At 33.6% G+C, this 19,064-nt stretch overlaps 1 protein-coding gene across 1 annotated transcript in view; it reads right to left on the bottom strand.

Annotated features, from left to right (window-relative positions):
• TECRL (trans-2,3-enoyl-CoA reductase like) overlaps positions 1–18,810 on the bottom strand; it is a 101,745-nt gene extending 82,935 nt beyond the window's left edge. The window contains exon 1 of the mRNA XM_044223993.1: positions 18,577–18,810. Coding sequence (XP_044079928.1) covers positions 18,577–18,810 — 234 coding nt within the window. The remainder of the gene's footprint in view (positions 1–18,576) is intronic.
• Positions 18,811–19,064: the final 254 nt, after the last annotated feature.

Genomic DNA, 19,064 nt, shown 5'->3' with positions numbered 1-19,064 from the left:
CATCTTGCAATCGCTTGCTGAGTGTTAGAGTCTCCAACCTCCCAAATGAATAACCATGAGGCAACAGCAGGGGCCCATCTGAAAAAATATCACATTCCATCTCACATGCATTATGTATTATAGAACTCCACATGTTGGTCCCTCCTTTCAGGATGGATGTGATGGAGAATGATGTGAGTATTTACAAAAGACATAATCTGGCAGAGGGGATATAGTGTCATTGTGTGCAGAAGAGAGCTAAGCTGTCAGTCCAGATTTTTTTCTATTATAGCACAGTATAGATCCAAGAAGAAATAGCTTGAAAAATAAGTATTTAGTGGAATTGTACTTACATATTTAAATCATGATATACATGGACCATTAATTTAAGTTACAGGAATTCTATTGCCAATAAAAATCTAAGAAGACATTATGTTACCCTGAAACTAATAATACAGTTTATGTTAATTAAACCCAATTTAAATAAAAAAAAATCTAAAAAAGAAAATACTATATCTATGCAATGCCAGAAATGCTGATTGAAAGTAAAAGCAAACAAGTACAATTATGGATCTCTTTTTTTATAGTTGTAGAAAAATGTACTTGATTTTTTTTATTCTCATTTTGAAATTAAGCAGATTTCCCTTTAGCAAGCAACAGCTCAGGGTTTGTGGCTGTTCTTGCTGCTTATATGCTTCTTAAAATGTTGAGTTAAAATTCCTGAGAAACTACTTTTGCCTTAAGAGATATTTTATGTATCTCTTAAGGCAAAAGTAGTTTCTCAGGAATTTTAGTGTGAAAGCTCTTTGAAATTTTCCTAACTGTACAAAAGTAGTAGAATATATCTAGAACATCTCAGGCATTCTATGTTAAAGTCTTTATTAAATTAAATTCAGGTTACAAATGGATTTTATTAAATGAAGTTAATGAGATAATAAATAGATATTTAATGGCACAAAGACCAGTACTGACAAATGAAGTACTTAGTTATATAGCCAGTAATTCATGGAATGTTTTGTTAAAAGAAATTATAATTACATTACATTTTTATTTTTAAGAAATCAAATAGCCAATAATTAAAAAGTCAGAAACTCCCAAACATGAGGTAATATAAAATGTTTATTTTGGAGGCAGTGAAAATGTGTAATAAGGAAACTTCAACTGCAATAAGAAAAAAGGTGATAATTAATACACGGTTTTCACAAAATGGTGTTAAAATGATGAGTTTATAAGAAGGCAGAGGTACAGCTTTCTTGACTTAAGAATAAGATAAATTTTCAAATAAAATATCCAATATGTTGATATAGTAGTCAGTTCACAATAAATCTCTCTAAAAAGAGAACTAACTTCTCATAGGAAAATAAATGAGTGTGACATTCATCGGCTTTATGTGGCGACCGACTGGTGGACTCAAGTTACTTAGTTGAATCCCCGTAGATCAACAGGGATTGAAAATTATTTGATGACTGTCAGTTTAAAAATCCACTAATAAAATATAACATATTAATGTTACGGAGCCTGAAAAGTTTGCACATTTGAAACTCTAAAGTGGGTAGAGAATTCTTCTTTGCCTTCCTTCCCAAATTCTCCAGAGGTATCTCTGTAGCTCTATGCCTTCATTAAAGGCTGAAAAGCTGAGGATATAAGGCATTTACAGGAGATAATTTCTACTTTAGGAGATTGCCCTTTACTGTTAAGAGATACCCTCAGGATGATCTGTCAGATCGCCCTCACTCTTTATAACTGCAGGAGGTTTCTAAAGCCACTCTCAGTTTCTGCAGTAAAATCGCCCACTTGGACTCAGTCAGCAGTTTGTTCTTGCCTCTTTTTTGGCTTGTATCATATTATCTTGTGTTAGACTACTTACATGTGATTATCCATCAAAATACAGAGACTTTCCGAAGAGGAAGGAACATATTTTTTGTTTGGTTTGGTTTGGTTTTCATGATGGTGTTCCCAGGGTCTATTATAGTTGAAGATCGGTGCTCTTCAATATATATGAAAAACAAAAAACAAAAACAAACAACAACAACAACAACAAAAAAAAAAAACAGGAAAGAAGGAAGGAGGGAGGAAGGAAAGAGAAAGTTCATATTCTAGGGTTCTGCCCTTGAAAGATATTCTTGTAAGAACTTGAAGACCCATTTTACTTTATGGGTAATACCACCTTAAAACAATGATTGGCTCCAAACCTTGGAGTCTTATCATGTAGCTGTGCAAATAACGCAATTTTCACAGCAGATGCTAAAATGCAATATAAGCGTACCTAAATCTAAGATCACTCACATTTATGTATAATACACAAATTCTAACAGAAATATAAATTTCATCACTGCTATTTTCTGTGTTATTAAGAAGCACAAATGCCTATTGTGAGGACATTAAAAGGTTAAAATAATAGCAATGTCAGTTTCCACTTTCTGCAATATTAGACCTTCAGACCTCATGCCCGGAGGCCTTTAGATAACTAAAAAAACAAAACAAAGCAAAAATGGAATGTTGATTTCTTAACATTGCCTTAAGTTATTCCTCATTTGTTAAATACAGCTGTTACGAGTTACAGTACAGGAAAGAAAGTTGTTATTGGATAATTTTGAGCAGTAAGGTCTATAAAAGGAACAATTAAAAATAGTATTTTATATTTAAGTAACATTAAGTTCACAGCAACTCATTCAGTAATGATATTGATAGCTCTTTACTGGGCTACCCAAAAGTACCAGTAAAATGTTAATCTGGACAAGGTACATGCCTAAAATATAGTTTCTTTTAGTTTATTTAGAGAAAGAAATCAAAGAAAAGCACAAGGATATCAAAGCAAGATTATTTCTCAGAAATATGTTATGTAAGCACAACTTTTAATCTTTTTTTTTGTTTGAACTGTTAGATAATGAAAGAACTAGGAATCCCTTCATCATGAACTTTCTGATAACCAAGACACTCTGCTCATCTTCAGGTTTTTCCAAGAGTTTAGATAAGCTGAGATATTGCCACTTTGCTGTCTGTTTTGTTTGACCAAGCAGCCTGCAGTGACCTTCTCCTGACACTAGGCCCTCAGACAAGGACAGGCCCAAGATAGCAGCCCTCGGAGTCACAACTAAATGTCCATTCTGATGGAACGCTTCCAACAGGCCTTGGGACTAACGGTCTACCCTGTTTCTCAGTGACTTTTCTTAATGTGCCCCTATGACAAGACTTCTTTGGGGCTTACTAACCCCCATCTTTTGGTTTGAATTGACTAACTCAGCCTTAATCCAGGAATCCCTAGCACTCACATACCTAATAAAGACATGTGCCTTAGGTCCTGTCTGTCTCTATCTGCACCCTGTCTCCTCTCACCTCCCGTGTAGCTCCCTGAAACCCGCTGGGTACGTCCTCCAGAACCTGTGGGTAATCAGCTTCTTTATTTTCACTTCTCTTGTGGTCTGTTGTCAAACCTCAGCTCACCACCTGGCACCCTGGGTGTTAATTTGACAAATTCGTAACAGGTTTGGATATAGAAGATTGTCTTGATTCATTATAAGTTCAAACAGCAAAATCCCTGTTAAACCAAACCTAACTGAAATAAAATCGTAATGGACTATCATATTCCCTTTATCTACAATAAGATAGTAATGGGATATCATATACCTTTTACCTACAATAAAATAGCAATGGAATATCATATTCCTTTTACCTATAATACTGCATTCTATTCTATTGTACCCAGATGTATACACTTGTCTAATCTATGTGGATAATAACAACATTAGATAGAAACTACAGTATATTTATTACATAACTATTCTCTTTTGTTACATAAAGGGTGTTGACTAGTAAAGATTAAATAAAAAATATGTGTGTATGTATTAATTACTTTAAGGCTCAGAAATGTCTTAAAGATGTGCCCCAAAATTTATATTTGATTTAAATTGTTTTTTATTTACTCCTTCAATATGGGTTATAAGTACATACAGAAAGAAAATAAATTAACTTCCACACTTTTATTACAGTGTGAAAATTTTGTTAAACCTTCCTTCATTTTGGGGAGGTGAACCATGAGAGACTATGGACTCTGAAAAACAATCTGAGGGGTTTGAAGTGGCGGCGGGGGGGGTGGGAGGTTGGGGTACCAGGTGGTGGGTATTATAGAGGGCACAGCTTGCATGGAGCACTGGGTGTGGTGAAAAAATAATGAATACTGTTTTTCTGAAAATAAATAAATTGGAAGAAAATAAAAAAAACCTTCCTTCATTTTATAGTTTTAATATATTTAAATGATATGAAAATTTTTGTTTTATTTTAACATTTGTAGACTTTAATTCGTTAGCAATATTCAAGGTTCTGTGCCATAGCATTTTCTTATGTAAATCTCTACTAGAAGATGGCATTTATTCAGATGATTCTAGTGACATAGCTGGTCTCAGTAAAATTTTAAGGGAAAGAAAGATAAGGACATTGCCCAATGTCACAAGCTGGTTAAGTGTGAGAGGTGCTTGGGTATCATCAAAACCCAAGCAAAGCCCATGGTGCTATGGTGCCTCCTAAATGTGGCAGGTCTGAACAGGCTCCCAGAAGATCTGCTTCTCAGTTTTACTAAGCTCTCTGTCTTCAGTCTTTCTTTTTTCTTCTCTTTTTTTTCTTAATTTTTTAAAATGTTTAAATATATATATATATATATATTTTATTTGACAGACAGAGATCACAAGTAGGCAGAGAGAGAGAGGAAGGGAAGCAGGCTCCCTGCTGAGCAGAGAGTCTGATGCAATGTGGGGCTTAATCCTAGGATCCCTGGATCATGACCTGAGCTGAAGGCAGAGGCTTTAACCCATTGAGCCACCCAGCGCCCCTGTCTTCAGTCTTTCTATTATCCAGTCTATCTTCCACATTGTTACCAGATTTAATTTTGTGAATGTTGTATCTTAAAATATTATCTCCCTGATTTGAAAGGAAAGAAAAAGGCCAGATGCTAGAAAGTTAACTAGGCTCTACCCTCCATTCCAGCCAAACCATCTATTCTGTTAGTTCCATTTTGCATCATCACACCATCGACTTAATTACAATAACCCAGAATGCTTGCTTACTACTTTTCTGCTTTTTTGCCTTTGATATGCTAATTTTTCTTCCTGGAATGCTCTTTGTCCACCACCCATTTATATATATATATATATATGCATATACACACACACATAAAATCTATTGATTCTCACATTTAGTAAGTTAGCTTATTGTTTTTTACACACACACACACACACACACACACATACACATATGAACTTAGGTATAGATGGCATACAATATTATGCTAGTTTCTGGTGTACAGCATAATGATTGGACAGTTATATGCATTATGAAATGCTTACCACAGTAAGTGTAGATACTATCTGTCACCATACAAAGTTATTTCAAAATTATTTATTATAACTCCTATGCTGTGCTTTTCATCCCTACAGCTTATTTTTTAATTAGAAGCTTGTACATCTTAATCCCTTTCACCTAATTTGCTTATCACCCCAACCTCTGGCAACCACATTTGTTCTCTGAATTTACGAGTCTGTTTCTGTTCTTTGTTTTGTTTTTTTAGATTCTACTCAAAAGTGAAAGAATATGGCGTTTGCCAAGAAAAGAGCAAAATGTCCTCTAGGTCCAACCATGTTGCAACAAATGCTGAGATTTCATTCTTTCTCATGACTGAGTAATATCCCGGCACGTGTGCAAGTGTGCATCTGTGTGTGTGTAGCAACTTATATATGATTTCAACTATTCCTGGACACTTTGGTTGCTTTTAGACCTTGGCTATTGTAAATAATGCTGCAATAAACACAGGAGGGCATATATATGTGTGTATGTGTGTGTGTGTGTGTGTGTTTCCTTTGGGTAAATGCCCGGTAGGGGAATTATTGGATCATATGGTATTTCCATTTTCCACACTGGTTGCACCGATATAAATTCCCACAAATAACACATGAGGGTTTACTTTTTTTCACATCCTCACCAACATTTGTTATTTCTTATCCTTTTGATACTAACCGTTCTGACCGGTTTGAGGTGATAGTGTGATTTTGATTTGCATTTTCATGATGATGAGTGATATTGAGCATCTCTTCATATGTCTATTGACTGCATGTCTTCTTTGAAATGCCTGGGTGGCTCGGTTGGTTGGACGACTGCCTTCGGCTCAGGTCGTGATCGTGGAGTCCCGGGATCGAGTCCCACATCAGGCTCCCAGCTCCATGGGGAGTCTGCTTCGCTCTCTGACCTTCTCCTCGCTCATGCTCTCTCTCACTGTCTCTCTCTCTCAAATAAATAAATAAAATCTTTAAAAAAAAAAAAAAAGAAAATATGTCTCTTCAGGTCTTCGGTCAATTTTTAACTGTATTATTTGATTTTTTTGTATTGATTTGTATGAGTTCTTAATGCATTTGAATATTGACCCTTTATCAGATATATCATAAATCTTCTTCCCTTAAGTAAGTTATCTTACTGTTTTGTTGATGAAGAGACTTACTCATTGTATATTCTTGTTTCCTTTGTCCTTGATTAATTGACCACATAAGTGTAGGTTTAGTTCTAAGTTCTGTATTCTGTTCTGTTGATCTATGTGTTTATTTTTATGCCAATACCATACTGGTTTTCTGTTTTATTTTGTTTATTTATTTATTTTTAGCATACTGTTTTAATTGTGACAGCTTTGTAGTAGAAATTTGGGATTGTGATACCTTCCTTATGCTAATTCTTCCTGGGATGTTCCTTCTTGTTTCTTTTTATTTTTTGAAATTTATTTATTTATTTATTTAAGAGAGAGAAACAGTGCACGTACAAGCAGGGGAAGGGATAGAGAGAGAAGCAGGTTGCCCTCTGAGCAGGGAGCCTGATGCAGGACTCATTCCCAAAACCTTGTGATCATCACCTGAGCAGAAGACAGAAGCTTAATTTACTGAGCCACCCAGGCACCCTCTGGATATTATCTCTACCTTACCCATGCTAATTAATTGTAACATATATATTTTTAAAATCCTTTTGAGTCCCTCCTTCCACTCAATTTAGCTTTTCTCATATCATGTCTAAACCTCTATCAGATAAAAAAAAGTATTCTTTCTCTAGTCTTCATAATATAATTCGTGTTAAACTTGTATATGCTATTTGCCATGTTATAATTTGTTTTAAAATTCGTAATCTATCTTTCCAATTTGACTCATGTATATAGAGGCAAGGAAATATGTTTAATTTTCAGTCTCAAGTAATCTAAAGTATAGTAGCTACTCATAAAGTAACTATTTATCTAATTTGAATCACATATTTCTTGGATATATGACCTTTCAACAATATTGGTTTGAACCGTGTGGGACCACTTGTTCACAGATTATTTTTTTAAAAATTTTTTTTATTTTTTATAAACATATATTTTTATCCCCAGGGGTACAGGTCTGTGAATCGCCAGGTTTACACACTTCACAGCACCCACCAAAGTACATACCCTCCCCAATGTCCATAACCCCACCCCCTACAGATTATTTTTGCAGTACAGCACTGTACATGTATTTTCTGTCATTGTGGTTTTCTTAATAGTACATATTTTCTTTTATCTAGTAACTTTGTTATAAAAATGCTGTATATAGTACATATATAGTACATATAATATTCAAAATATGTGTTAACCAACTATTTATCAGTAAGGCTTCCAGTCAATAGTACATTATTAGTACTTAAGTTTTGGGGAGTTAAAAGTTAAACATGGATTTTCAACTGCATGGGGGTCAATACCCCATATCCCAAAATTGCTCCAAAGTCAACTATAGTTACAATTTCATTGTTAGTTTCTTTACATATACTGTTATCTGTGTCTTGTGCACTTTTTTAAACCTGCATTTCTAAAATTAACTATTTTAATTCAGCTTTGACTTAATAGGAAACAGGATTTCTTTTAATAGTATAATACTCCCTCAAAATTTTCTTCCTTAGCATTAACGTTTCTCTTTTCATCCTATATTTACATTTCCTAGAGAAACATGATTTATTTACATTCTTTGATCCAAAGACATATTATTTCAGCTATAATTTTTGTAGTATATTTATAATTCAGATGTTTGGAAGTTATTATTTTACCTTGTTAAGAACATACAATTTTTAGAATGAAATACAAGAGGAGCCTGGCTATGACATTCCAATTTTGCATCCAATACATATTTGTTTATTGCACAATAGCACTTAGGTCATTTTCATGTCATGCAGCTCAATGCTTCCTAAATTGTGTAGAACAAAATATTACTCCTTAAGAAATTCTATGATATATTTGTAAAATACAATGAAATGAATTGCTAGAAAAAATGAAATTCTGATAAACTAGTTATATTTCTCATTTAGAAAAAAATACATAATTGAACAAGCACAAAATTAATCTTTCAAACTGTTGGGATAGCTTACAAATGTTCATTTTCAAATGTTAGGTTGTTTAATGGAAAATTCAGCCAATAGTTCCTGGGACAAATAACATATCTGATTATTGGGGATAGTAAATGGCACACAAAGAAATTGTCATCTCAGTTCAACCATGAGGAATGGACAGAAGATTGTGACAGAACACTCCAGGCAGAGGAGTCAAATTTTACCCAAACTCAAAGAATGGAAATTTACAGTATTTTTGGGGGGCTGATGAGTAATACAGAATGTTAAAAATGGAAGAATGAAGAAGGGTAAAACATAAACCAAAGTATGTGAATCAGATTTCAGGAGTCTATATAGAGTTGAAGAATAAAGGAGTTGACACAATCAAGCTTTCAAGACTTCTGCTGCCTATGACAGAAAGGCTTCCTAGGAATCTCAAATTTCATATTACCCATAGAGTTTCATCTAGACTGGATTTTTCCCCACATCACTGTACCTAAATTGATCTGATTAAACTAAACAATGAACATTGTCCCACTTAATACAAGGGGTACTTGTTTTATTTCTTTTTGCTTCTCAGCTGTATCTACTGGTTTTTCCCTTCTCACTGAAGTATTTCTTCTAGGTTTCTGTGAGGAAAGAGTTACCATATTTCTTCTGTTTCTCTGGAAACTTCTCCTTATTTTCTTTTTCAATCCCCGCTTTTATTTAAGATCTATACATACTGGAATTCCTCAGGCCTCGATCATTGGTTCTTTTCTTTCCTTATTCATTATATTGTTCTTTCTAAATTTTTATCTTCTGTACTACAGTGGCTGCAAGAGACACCTATACATTTGTAATCCCCAAGTCGACATATTTAAACATGACCACTTCCCTGAGTTCTAAAACTTCAAACCCAAGTGCCTGCAGGTCATCTCGTTTTGGATATTTCACAAAGACCTCAGCTTAAAAAGAACGAAACTGAGTGCTTGCTTCCTACCTGCTTCTCTACTTGTCTGCACTAAAAACAAGAAAGCAAACAATTGCACACTTGAAACTCATATTACACTGTACATTAACTAACTGGAATTTAAATAACAACTTGAAAAGGATTTAAAAAAAAGAAGCAAAAAAGAAACAAAAACCAATAAAAATGACTCCATAAATTATGCCGTTCTCAGGATCTCAGTTGCTCAATAAGAGTTTAACATCATACTTGCATCATCCTTGGCTGTTATTTTTTACAAGAAAAGAAGTCCTGTTCTATCTCCTGTATCTGTCATGTTCTCCTATTTCTCTTCCATTGTATTCACACATAAACATCATTCCTCAAAGGAAATTCATCTGTTTCACAGATTATCTCCCTTTGTTTACCACTTCAAATTACTTTGTTTCCTCTCACTGTGTAGATACCTTTGCAGTTAACATTACTTACACAGTGCTTGGCTTCCACAGGAAAGAACAGAATCTATGAGAATAAGAATTACATATCTGGTCAAGTTAGTGCATTATCTTGAACATGAAATAGAACACTAGACAAATGTCTTAACAAATACCTATTGAATTAATAAAAGGTTCATTGTGACACTATGAGACATCAAAATATACAGAGTTGGAGAACCAGTGAATCTGGTAAATTTCAACTCTTCTCTTTCAAGATGCATCCTCCAAAACTTACTCATCTATGTTTGACCTTCTAAAAGAGTATCACTGCATCTCATATATTACAGGAATTAAAATGACATCTTCTTTATACCTTCACCATATAAATAGTTTTCTTACATGGTGATATATGTCAAAAATGGAAAATGTAGACATAATTTAATTGAATATACTCAATAGTTTATATTTGCTTTACAAATGCTATACCTGAATAGTTTTCTAAAGTACATTCATTTTTCTCTACTATATATTGATGTTCAGTTCTTATATATCCATTGGCACCTTTCATGGTATATCATGGTACAAGTACCCAGTGCATATTATAAGATAGTTGGACATAGGATGCTAGAAACTCATGTTACAAAGATGGCCCCTATGACCATACTTCCTAACTTTTATAACATTTTATTTATTTATTTGACAGAGAGATAACAAGTAGGCAGAGAGGCAGGCAGAGAAAGAGAGGGGGAAGCAGGCTCCCTACCTAGCAGAGAGCCTGATGTGGGCTCAATCCCATGACCTGAGCTGAAGACAGAGGCTTAACCCACTGAGCCACCCAGGTGCCCTCCATACTTCCTAATTCTAAGGCTTCCTAATAATTTCAGAATGGAATCATAATGACTGTCATAAAAAATGACAAAGTTATTAGAGTTATAATATTAATTTAGTTATTTTCCTCATCCATGGAATAATAATATTACTGATATACTGCCACTATCTAAAAATATAACATTCATTTATAGAAAATCAAACATGTGGTGAACACATTGCTATGTTTTTCATATTTACAAGAATATAAAAACCCTAGATATTCCTGGAAGATACATACTTATTGTGCTTTGATTTGTAATTTACCCTACTTGTAAAAGCAAGAATTAGACTAGTTGAGGAACACATTACAAGGATAAAACATTAATAGTTTGCACAGCTCAAATACAGACACAAATGTCTGACTTCTGGGCATAAACCACTGCATCACATTGCCTTTCATGGCATTATGTATTTGTTAAATAAAATAGGTTCTCTTCTTCAGAAAGAAATCTAAGGCAGGGCAGATGATACCAAAATATACTAAGATCAAAGTACACTGATTCCTTTGAAATTAGAATTTCGTGGTGTAGTATGGAATTTCCAAGTATATCCAAAAAAAAAAAAAAAAAAAAAGGAGTGGACACTGAGCCTCCTCTGGGCTCACAGAAAATGATTATGTTAATTACTTATTTGGGGAGGAATTCTTCATCTCAATTCTTTAATTTTTAATGACAAACATGTTGAGCATATCTGTTGCTTAATTTGTTATTATATAAGATACTTCAAAGATATTTTTAATTTCTAGGTTTGAATGTTAATTAATGTTATTTTATGTCTCTATATAAAATATAAAAACAAACTTTGGAAACTTTTTTTCATATCAAATAAGAGAAAAGGATATTCTTCAAAAATAGCACCTTTAACAAAACAGATGAACTTAGGGGAAAGAAAAAACAAGAAGGGAGGCAAATCATAAATGAGACTCTTAACTACAGAAAACAATCTGAGGGTTGCTGGAGGGAAGGTTGTGGGGTATGGGCTAAATGGATAATGGGTAAGAAGGTGGGCACTTATGATGAGCACTGGGTGTTATATGTAGGTGCTGAGTCACAAATTCTACTCCTGAAACAAATATCACACTCTATGTTAACTAGATAAATTAAAATAAAAATTTGAAACTTTAAAAAAAGAAAACAAACAAACAAAAAAAGAAGATGCTGATTGAAGGATGAAAAAAAAAAAAAAAAGAAAGAAAAGAAAATAGCACCTCTGTCCTGAAACACATTGTCTGTATCAGAAGTCAGAATCAGATGTTCTGTCTGAATCATGAAATTAAAGAGAACATGAGAATGGAAGTATTAGTACAGGGCACCTGGGCGGCTCAGTGGGTTAAAGCCTCTGCCTTCAGCTCAGGTCATGATCCCAGGGTCCCAGGATTGAGTCCCGCATCAGGCTATTTGCTCAGCAGGGAGCCTGCTTCCCCCTCTCTCTGCCTGCCTCTCTGCCTACTTGTGATCTGTCTCTGTGTGTCAAATAAATAAATAAAATCTTACAAAAAAAAAAAAAAAGAATGAAAGAAAGTCATTAGTATCTGTCAAGTGGTAGCATATAGTAGCTAAGATCAAAGCCCAGAACATATATTGGCCAGTTCAAAGTTTGGTTCTAATACACCCTAAGTTCTTCATTTCAAGTGTCTGTGCCACTGAACTTCCTTTATAAATGGGTGAATAGTAATACTTTCATCCTTTTTACAATAAATGATAATAAAGGGCAGAGATAATGGGTTATATCTCAATACAAAATAAAAACAGTTTTCTATTAAAAATGTGCTTTTTGTCAATTCAAAGTTCATAAGCTTCAATGCTCACAGTAAGAAACAGGAAGAAGGGGACTGAGGTGGAAGAAAAGAAAAAAGGGACCGCGATGGGAGGAAAAGGTGAATGAGAGAGGAGGAAAGGAGGAAGAAGAGAAAAGAAGAGGAGGAGGAGGAAGAAGGAGAGGAATAGAAGAAAAATGATATCACCACTTGTATATACCTGAAATTCTAAAAACTGCCAGAAGATATTTTAAGACAGATGCCATTCTCATTTTATAAATGAACAAATTGAGGCCTATATATTGTTAGCTGCATGCTTCCCAAGGTAAAATATTAAGTGGCAGCATTAGAAATTAAGAATTCTTGGGCGTCTGGGTGGCTCAGTGGGTTAAAGCCTCTGCCTTCGGCTCAGGTCATGATCCCTAAGTTCGAGCCCCGCATCGGGCCGTCTGCTCAGCAGGGAGCCTACTTTCTCCTTTCTCTCTGCCTGCCTTTCTGCCTACTTGTGATCTCTGTCTGTCAAATAAATAAATAAAATCTTTAAAAAAAGAATTCTCAAAATTTCTAACTAAAGTATCAAAATTGCAACTTTTATTCAGTCTGACTACCCTATAATTCTCTCCAGTATTTTCTGGTAAAAACTGATATCTGATATTTTTACCATTAGAGGGATTAGGAAATTACTGAGTGCTTTCCTTTACTTATAACTGTCTTTCTTTAACATACAATAGTTTATTAGTTTCAGGTGCACAATAACAGTGATTCAACAATTCCATACGTCACCCAGTGCACATCACAGTAAGTGTACTCCTATAAGTAGTCTTTAAAATGCTTTTTAAAGTTTTGACATAGAGAAAATAAAATAATAAGAGAAAGAGGGCTCCTGAGGTCAAGTTCCTTGGAGAAAAGATTAAAGAAAAAAGAATGGGAAGATATTGGAAACATTTATCAATCCTAGCTTTTAGAGTTCTTGCAGTGCTCTTGAATCATCAATATATCACTAGATAAGCTTCTGACATTTTACAAAATAGAAGTGAGACAGGGATAGTGAGCAACTGAAAATAACTCACTCTTAAAGTTTTAAAAACTATTTTTCATATATATTTTTATGGTCCAATAAAACCAAGAATGGTATTTATATTTTATGTCAGCTCCCTATCTTAACCTTGATTAGTCATATTATTTTAATCACAAATAGGACATAACTAAATTAGTTAAATAAATATCCCCATCTTCATTGTCTGCCTTATGAAAAGCTTATTAGCTTTTTATTATCAGAGCGTGACTGTCAGTAAATTATACACTAACACAAAGTTAAATCCTATACATCTTTGTTGGGGGCAAACCAGAAAGAACTTTGGCATTTAGTAAAATGGTTTAATCAAATGCCTTTTACTGTGAATATGTTTTTTCAATAATAATTTTATTTAGGGGCGCCTGGGTGGCTCAGTGGTTTAAGCCTCTGCCTTCAGCTCAGGTCATGATCTCAGGGTCCTGGGATCGAGCCCCACATCGGGCTCTCTGCTCAGCGGGGAGCCTGCTTCCCCCTCTCTCTCTGCCTGCCTCTCTGCCTACTTGTGATCTCTCTCTGTCTATCAAATAAATAAATAAAAATCTTTAAAAAATAATAATAATAATTTTATTTAGAGTATAGTAAAAAGTACTTTCAAGTATCCTACTCCTCCAGCCCAAAATATCACTTCTAAACATGTGGGCATTGTCAAATCCACACATTTCTTGAACTGGCATCATTTATTCAATACATGTTGGTTAAGCACTTTTTGTGTGTATGTTTATTAAATACTTTCTTTGTGCCAATCACTGTTCAAAGTGTTGGAGATACAGGAATTTGAAAAAAAAAATCCCAGATTTTGTGAAGTTGGCATACCAGGAACTGGGCAAATAATAAACACAATGAAAAAGGAAAAATAAACAGTGTGTTAGAGGGTATTAAGTAGTAGCAAAGAAATAGAACAGGAAAGGATAATAGATAATATTGGTGGATTTTACAATTAAAAAAAAAAAGTAGTTAATAACAGCCCCCAAAGGAAAAGGGACAATTAACTAGATCTAAAGAAGACACTGACTGATTTTATGTAGGAAATGATAGTAGCTGACATGGTGTAACAGGCTAGTCCTAGTTGCTATGTCAGCGATATACTGAAGGTGCTAAGAGCAGAAGTGGAGGAAAGATTTAAGAGTGTTAGCAGTCGAGATGGTAGAAATTTGTCACTTTGGATATATTTAAAGTTATCACTGAGAAGATGGATTGTGTTGGGGGGAGTAAGATTAAGATAAGAGTTATGATGTCTCTTAAGTGTTTGGCTTGAGGTATTTGAAGGATGTAGTTGCCACTTACTGACTTGGGAAACTCTGTGATAAAATCCGGGGGTGAGGTCAAGTGCTCGTTTCAGATACACTATGTTTGAGATGCCCAGCAAACATCCGAATGCATGGACAGGTAGTACATAAATAGATGCACAGAGAGATGCATAGGTAAACACATACACAGCGGCATGCATAGGTGTCTACATGCATGAATAAATGAATTTTCATTCAGGAGAAAAGGAGAAGCTGCAGTTTCACATTTATAAGTCATCAATAGATAATATTCAAAGCTATTGGACACAATAAGATGGATTAGTAAAGATGGGGAGAACTTCTGATGACCGAGTTCATGACAATGCATAATCCATTAAGTCAGATGACGAAGCAGCGGCAAGAGGAAAGAGAGAAGCAATGAAGTAGGTTTTTAAAAATATGTGTCTATGATCCTGAAACTCACACAGAAAAAGTGTTTTAAGAAGGAGGACATGCTTATCAGTAGCAAATGTTGCTGACACACTAAAATAAAGTGTGAGGAATAACGTTTGGATTTGGCAAGGAATTTACCACTGATTCACTGGTGATCTTGGCAAGTTCAAACTCTGACAAGCTATGGACGTAAATCCTCAAATGGAGTAGGTTTAGGATAGAATGAGAAGAGAGAAATGTGGGTAGACAATATGAACAGGATGAAAGTAATCAGAGAAAAAAGGTGGAGAAGATAGTGAAGGCAAAAGGTTTGGGTTTGTTTCTTTGGTGTGCATGTATGTGTGTGTGTGTGTGTGTGTGTGTGTGTGTTATGTGTATGACATTAAGTAAAAGAACCTGATTCAGTATATATTCTTTGACCCCAAGAATTCTCTCAATGCTTTGTTTCATGAATATGAAACAATTTTGTCAATTTTGAATTTTAAATTAAAGTATCTAGATGTAAACTAAATTTCTACTAGAGTTCAGCATATATTACTCAAATACATACATTCCACTCAAGGTCTTTGAATAGTTATATCTAACCTAAACATCATAGCAATTCATGTCAATGGGCAATTACCAAGAGGTCAAATGTAAAGTCCGTGCCAGTATCCCAGCGCTCATCACTTATTTTTTCTTGAATATTTATGCACATTAATTTTATCTCTCCAAATGATTATTAAAACTAAGAAAAATATAGCTTATCCCATATTATGTTCAAGTCACCATGCTAAGCATGCTACATATATTATTCCTATTTTTCAGTCTAAACCTACAAAAATATGTTTTATTAACCTATTTTCTAAATAACATGGTGGTGATCAGCAGTTCAGCAACTTTCCTGAGCCTTGATAAATATGATTGAGGCAGCAGGGATTTGGTCTGGATATACTTAGTTCCAAAGTACATGACATTTACCTTTTACTACTTTTCAACACGGTGCTTACTGAAAGACCGGGACTCAGTCATAAACAACACTTATTTAGTAGACTGAGTACTCAGAGCCAAGAACAAATTTAAGGCACTTAAGATGACCTTACTGCTAATATAGCTGTCACTTTGTCCAAGAAAAACAGTATCTTAAACAACAACAACAACAAAAAATCAACCTTTCTCGTGTTTATAAATTTGAACTTTTAAGAGTCATGGAGCAAAAAAGATGTACACTAATCCAGAATTTTTTCTTTTAAATGTCTTGCATTATTGAGACAATTTATCAAATTACAAACAAAAATGAAAGAAAACAAAATCCAGTTCTTCTGACAAGCCAAACATTTCTATACTGTGAGTTGCATATCAGATGGTATCATTGCGCAATAAAAGCAATGTGTAATCCAGAAGTAATCCCCTCGCTGGCCTACTGAGTTTCCCCAAAGGTTTGCCACTGGCGATCCAATTACCAGAACTATTCAAATGCAGGCAATATTTCTGAACCAAAATTCCTAAGCCAAATCCTTATTTCTATCTAAAAAAAAAAAAAAGAAAGAAAATGCTGGAATGCTGGCTCTCTGCCTGCTTATTTTATTTAATGTATGTATGTAAGTATTTTTGCAATAAATAAATGAAAATGTAAAACTCCATGTTTTACCTTCAGATACAATCTCAATTTCAAAATTTAAATTTATGGGAAAATTAGTTTGCAGCCATTTAGCAGGTTCTCATTACTTTAAGGTAGAATGCATCAAAGTTTAGACACATATCAGAAAGGACACAAAAACCAGTCTTATTTTAGAATCTGGGTCTTTGGGAATCTTTGACCAATTTAACATCCATTTCATTCATTATCTTTTTTCCTTCAATCTAACAATTGATAATAAACAACATATTTTTATTTTTATAAAATAATATTTTATATTATAATTTATATAGTTATATTTATATTTCTATCATATTTAATATTTATTTATAATATATACTATTAAATTATATACTATATAAATATATACTGTATATTATAGTATATTATATGTAATATATATTATATATAAAATATACTATGTATAATATATTAAATATATTTCTATATGATATGATGTAATGTACATTATGTTATACATAAAAATATAAAATATAAAAATAATAAATATAAAGGTAAAAATAAAAAATGAAATGGAATAATAAAATAATAAAAATACATTATTGTATTTTTCATATGAGTTTTAAATTTTCAAGAGTGACATAATGCAAATATTAGCAATTTGGATAATTGTTTCAGTTTGTTTTCTTATTCATGTATGATATCTAAAACCCCAAAATTTTATTGAGATATTAAAATAGAAATAAATTGTAGCATGCATGAAATTCATAAGTGTTATTAGCAATACATACTCATTATTTATGTATCATTCTAGTGGTACTATAGAAAAAGAATGTGATTTAGAATTGCATGGAAATAATTCTGAATCTCTTGCATTCCACTTATGACCTGTATGAACTTGTAAAAGTTATTTTTTTATTTCCATCTGTAAATAAAAGTTAGTGTCACCCAACAAACAGGTTGGCCATAGCGTCATAACTAGTAAGTGAGAAAATACACATGATCTTCTGCAATTAAAAGCAGTAAACAGTTTTGTCTCTTGCCTTCTTATCTAGAATTATAGGTTGAGTATTGTTAAAAGAAATCAGTGACTGGATTTTATTTTTAGAACAATAACAAAAAACTTATCTAGCATGTCTTTAAAGAAAAATAAATGAAGATATATTGTTTTTAAAAATACCAATCTTTCGCAATAAATTAAACTACCAGTGACTCTTCAAACTTATGAAACACTGAAAACGTTTTAATATTATATACACATATGTATATCCATGATGTACACATATATTTATGTGTTAATTTTCTAACCTAGGAACCATGTACTTTATCTTGCCTGAGTGACAGATTTGTGATATGAATATAAAAGTGTAACATATTAAGCAAGACTGTTTTTTAGGAGCTTAAGCACTTTGAAATAAGTAAACTTTTCTTAAAAAGTGAGATGTTCATTTTTCAAGACAATTAACTCCAAATAATTTTTAATCGACTAGACTTTATCATATATGCTAAATATTTTTTAGTAAATTTAGCACCTTTTGCTTGTTATTTTCTATGAGCACTAATAACACTCTATGGTAATTTGAATATGTAATTAACTACATGAAGAGAATAACTTAGAGAAATTGTGTTATGACGCTGAGAAGCTGAGTACGGAAAATTTTACCTCTGGACAATGGTCAGCGTTAGCAAGAAATACCAGAACCCAATAATTATTTGCTACCATTTAAACTGATAGTGAAAGACACAATAAATATCTTCTACTGGAACAAGGTATGAAGTATCTATCCTACCGTCCATAAAACTAACATTAAAAGCCAGGAATATATTTTGAGACAAACTTCTCAGCAATAAATGAACGGGTCAGCAATCCTTGGGGCAGACAAGAGAAATTCAGTGAATGAATGTCACTTACCTTATCCACAATACATATCTGCTTTCTTGTTTGTGCATCAAGTATTTCAATCTCAAAGTGCGCAGTTTTTGAATGTTTAGATACTGGAGCTGATTTTACGGGGCCTGCTGAGAGCACAAGTTGCGACAAACAGTGAAAATTTCTCAAGTCATTCCTCAGCGTGGACCCGGTAGCTCCTTGGGAAAATATTTCTCTCTTGCGCTTCGAAGGAAGGGACTTGTGCCTTTTGAACATTGTGTGAACTAGGAGGAGAATCTGTCATGTCAACAGAAGACACTTGCAAGTAAGTTGCCTTGCACCAGTTTAAATACTGCTGGTGAAACCAGGAAAGGTCAAGTGCTGTGCCTTTCCAAGAGTTCAGTTTTATTTAGCCGGCTTGAAAACAATGACTGATCTATTTCTATATATAACGCGCTATTGTAAATCGCGGTAGCGTAGAGGATTACTTTACCAGCATTCCAATTATTTACTTTCTCCTTTTATCTCTG

Source organism: Neovison vison, chromosome 11 (assembly GCF_020171115.1).
Source record: "Neovison vison isolate M4711 chromosome 11, ASM_NN_V1, whole genome shotgun sequence".
In the NCBI taxonomy this organism is placed as follows: Eukaryota; Metazoa; Chordata; class Mammalia; order Carnivora; family Mustelidae; genus Neogale; species Neogale vison.
Note: the sequence above shows the minus strand (reverse complement) of the source record. Positions and strands in the feature narration are given on the sequence as shown.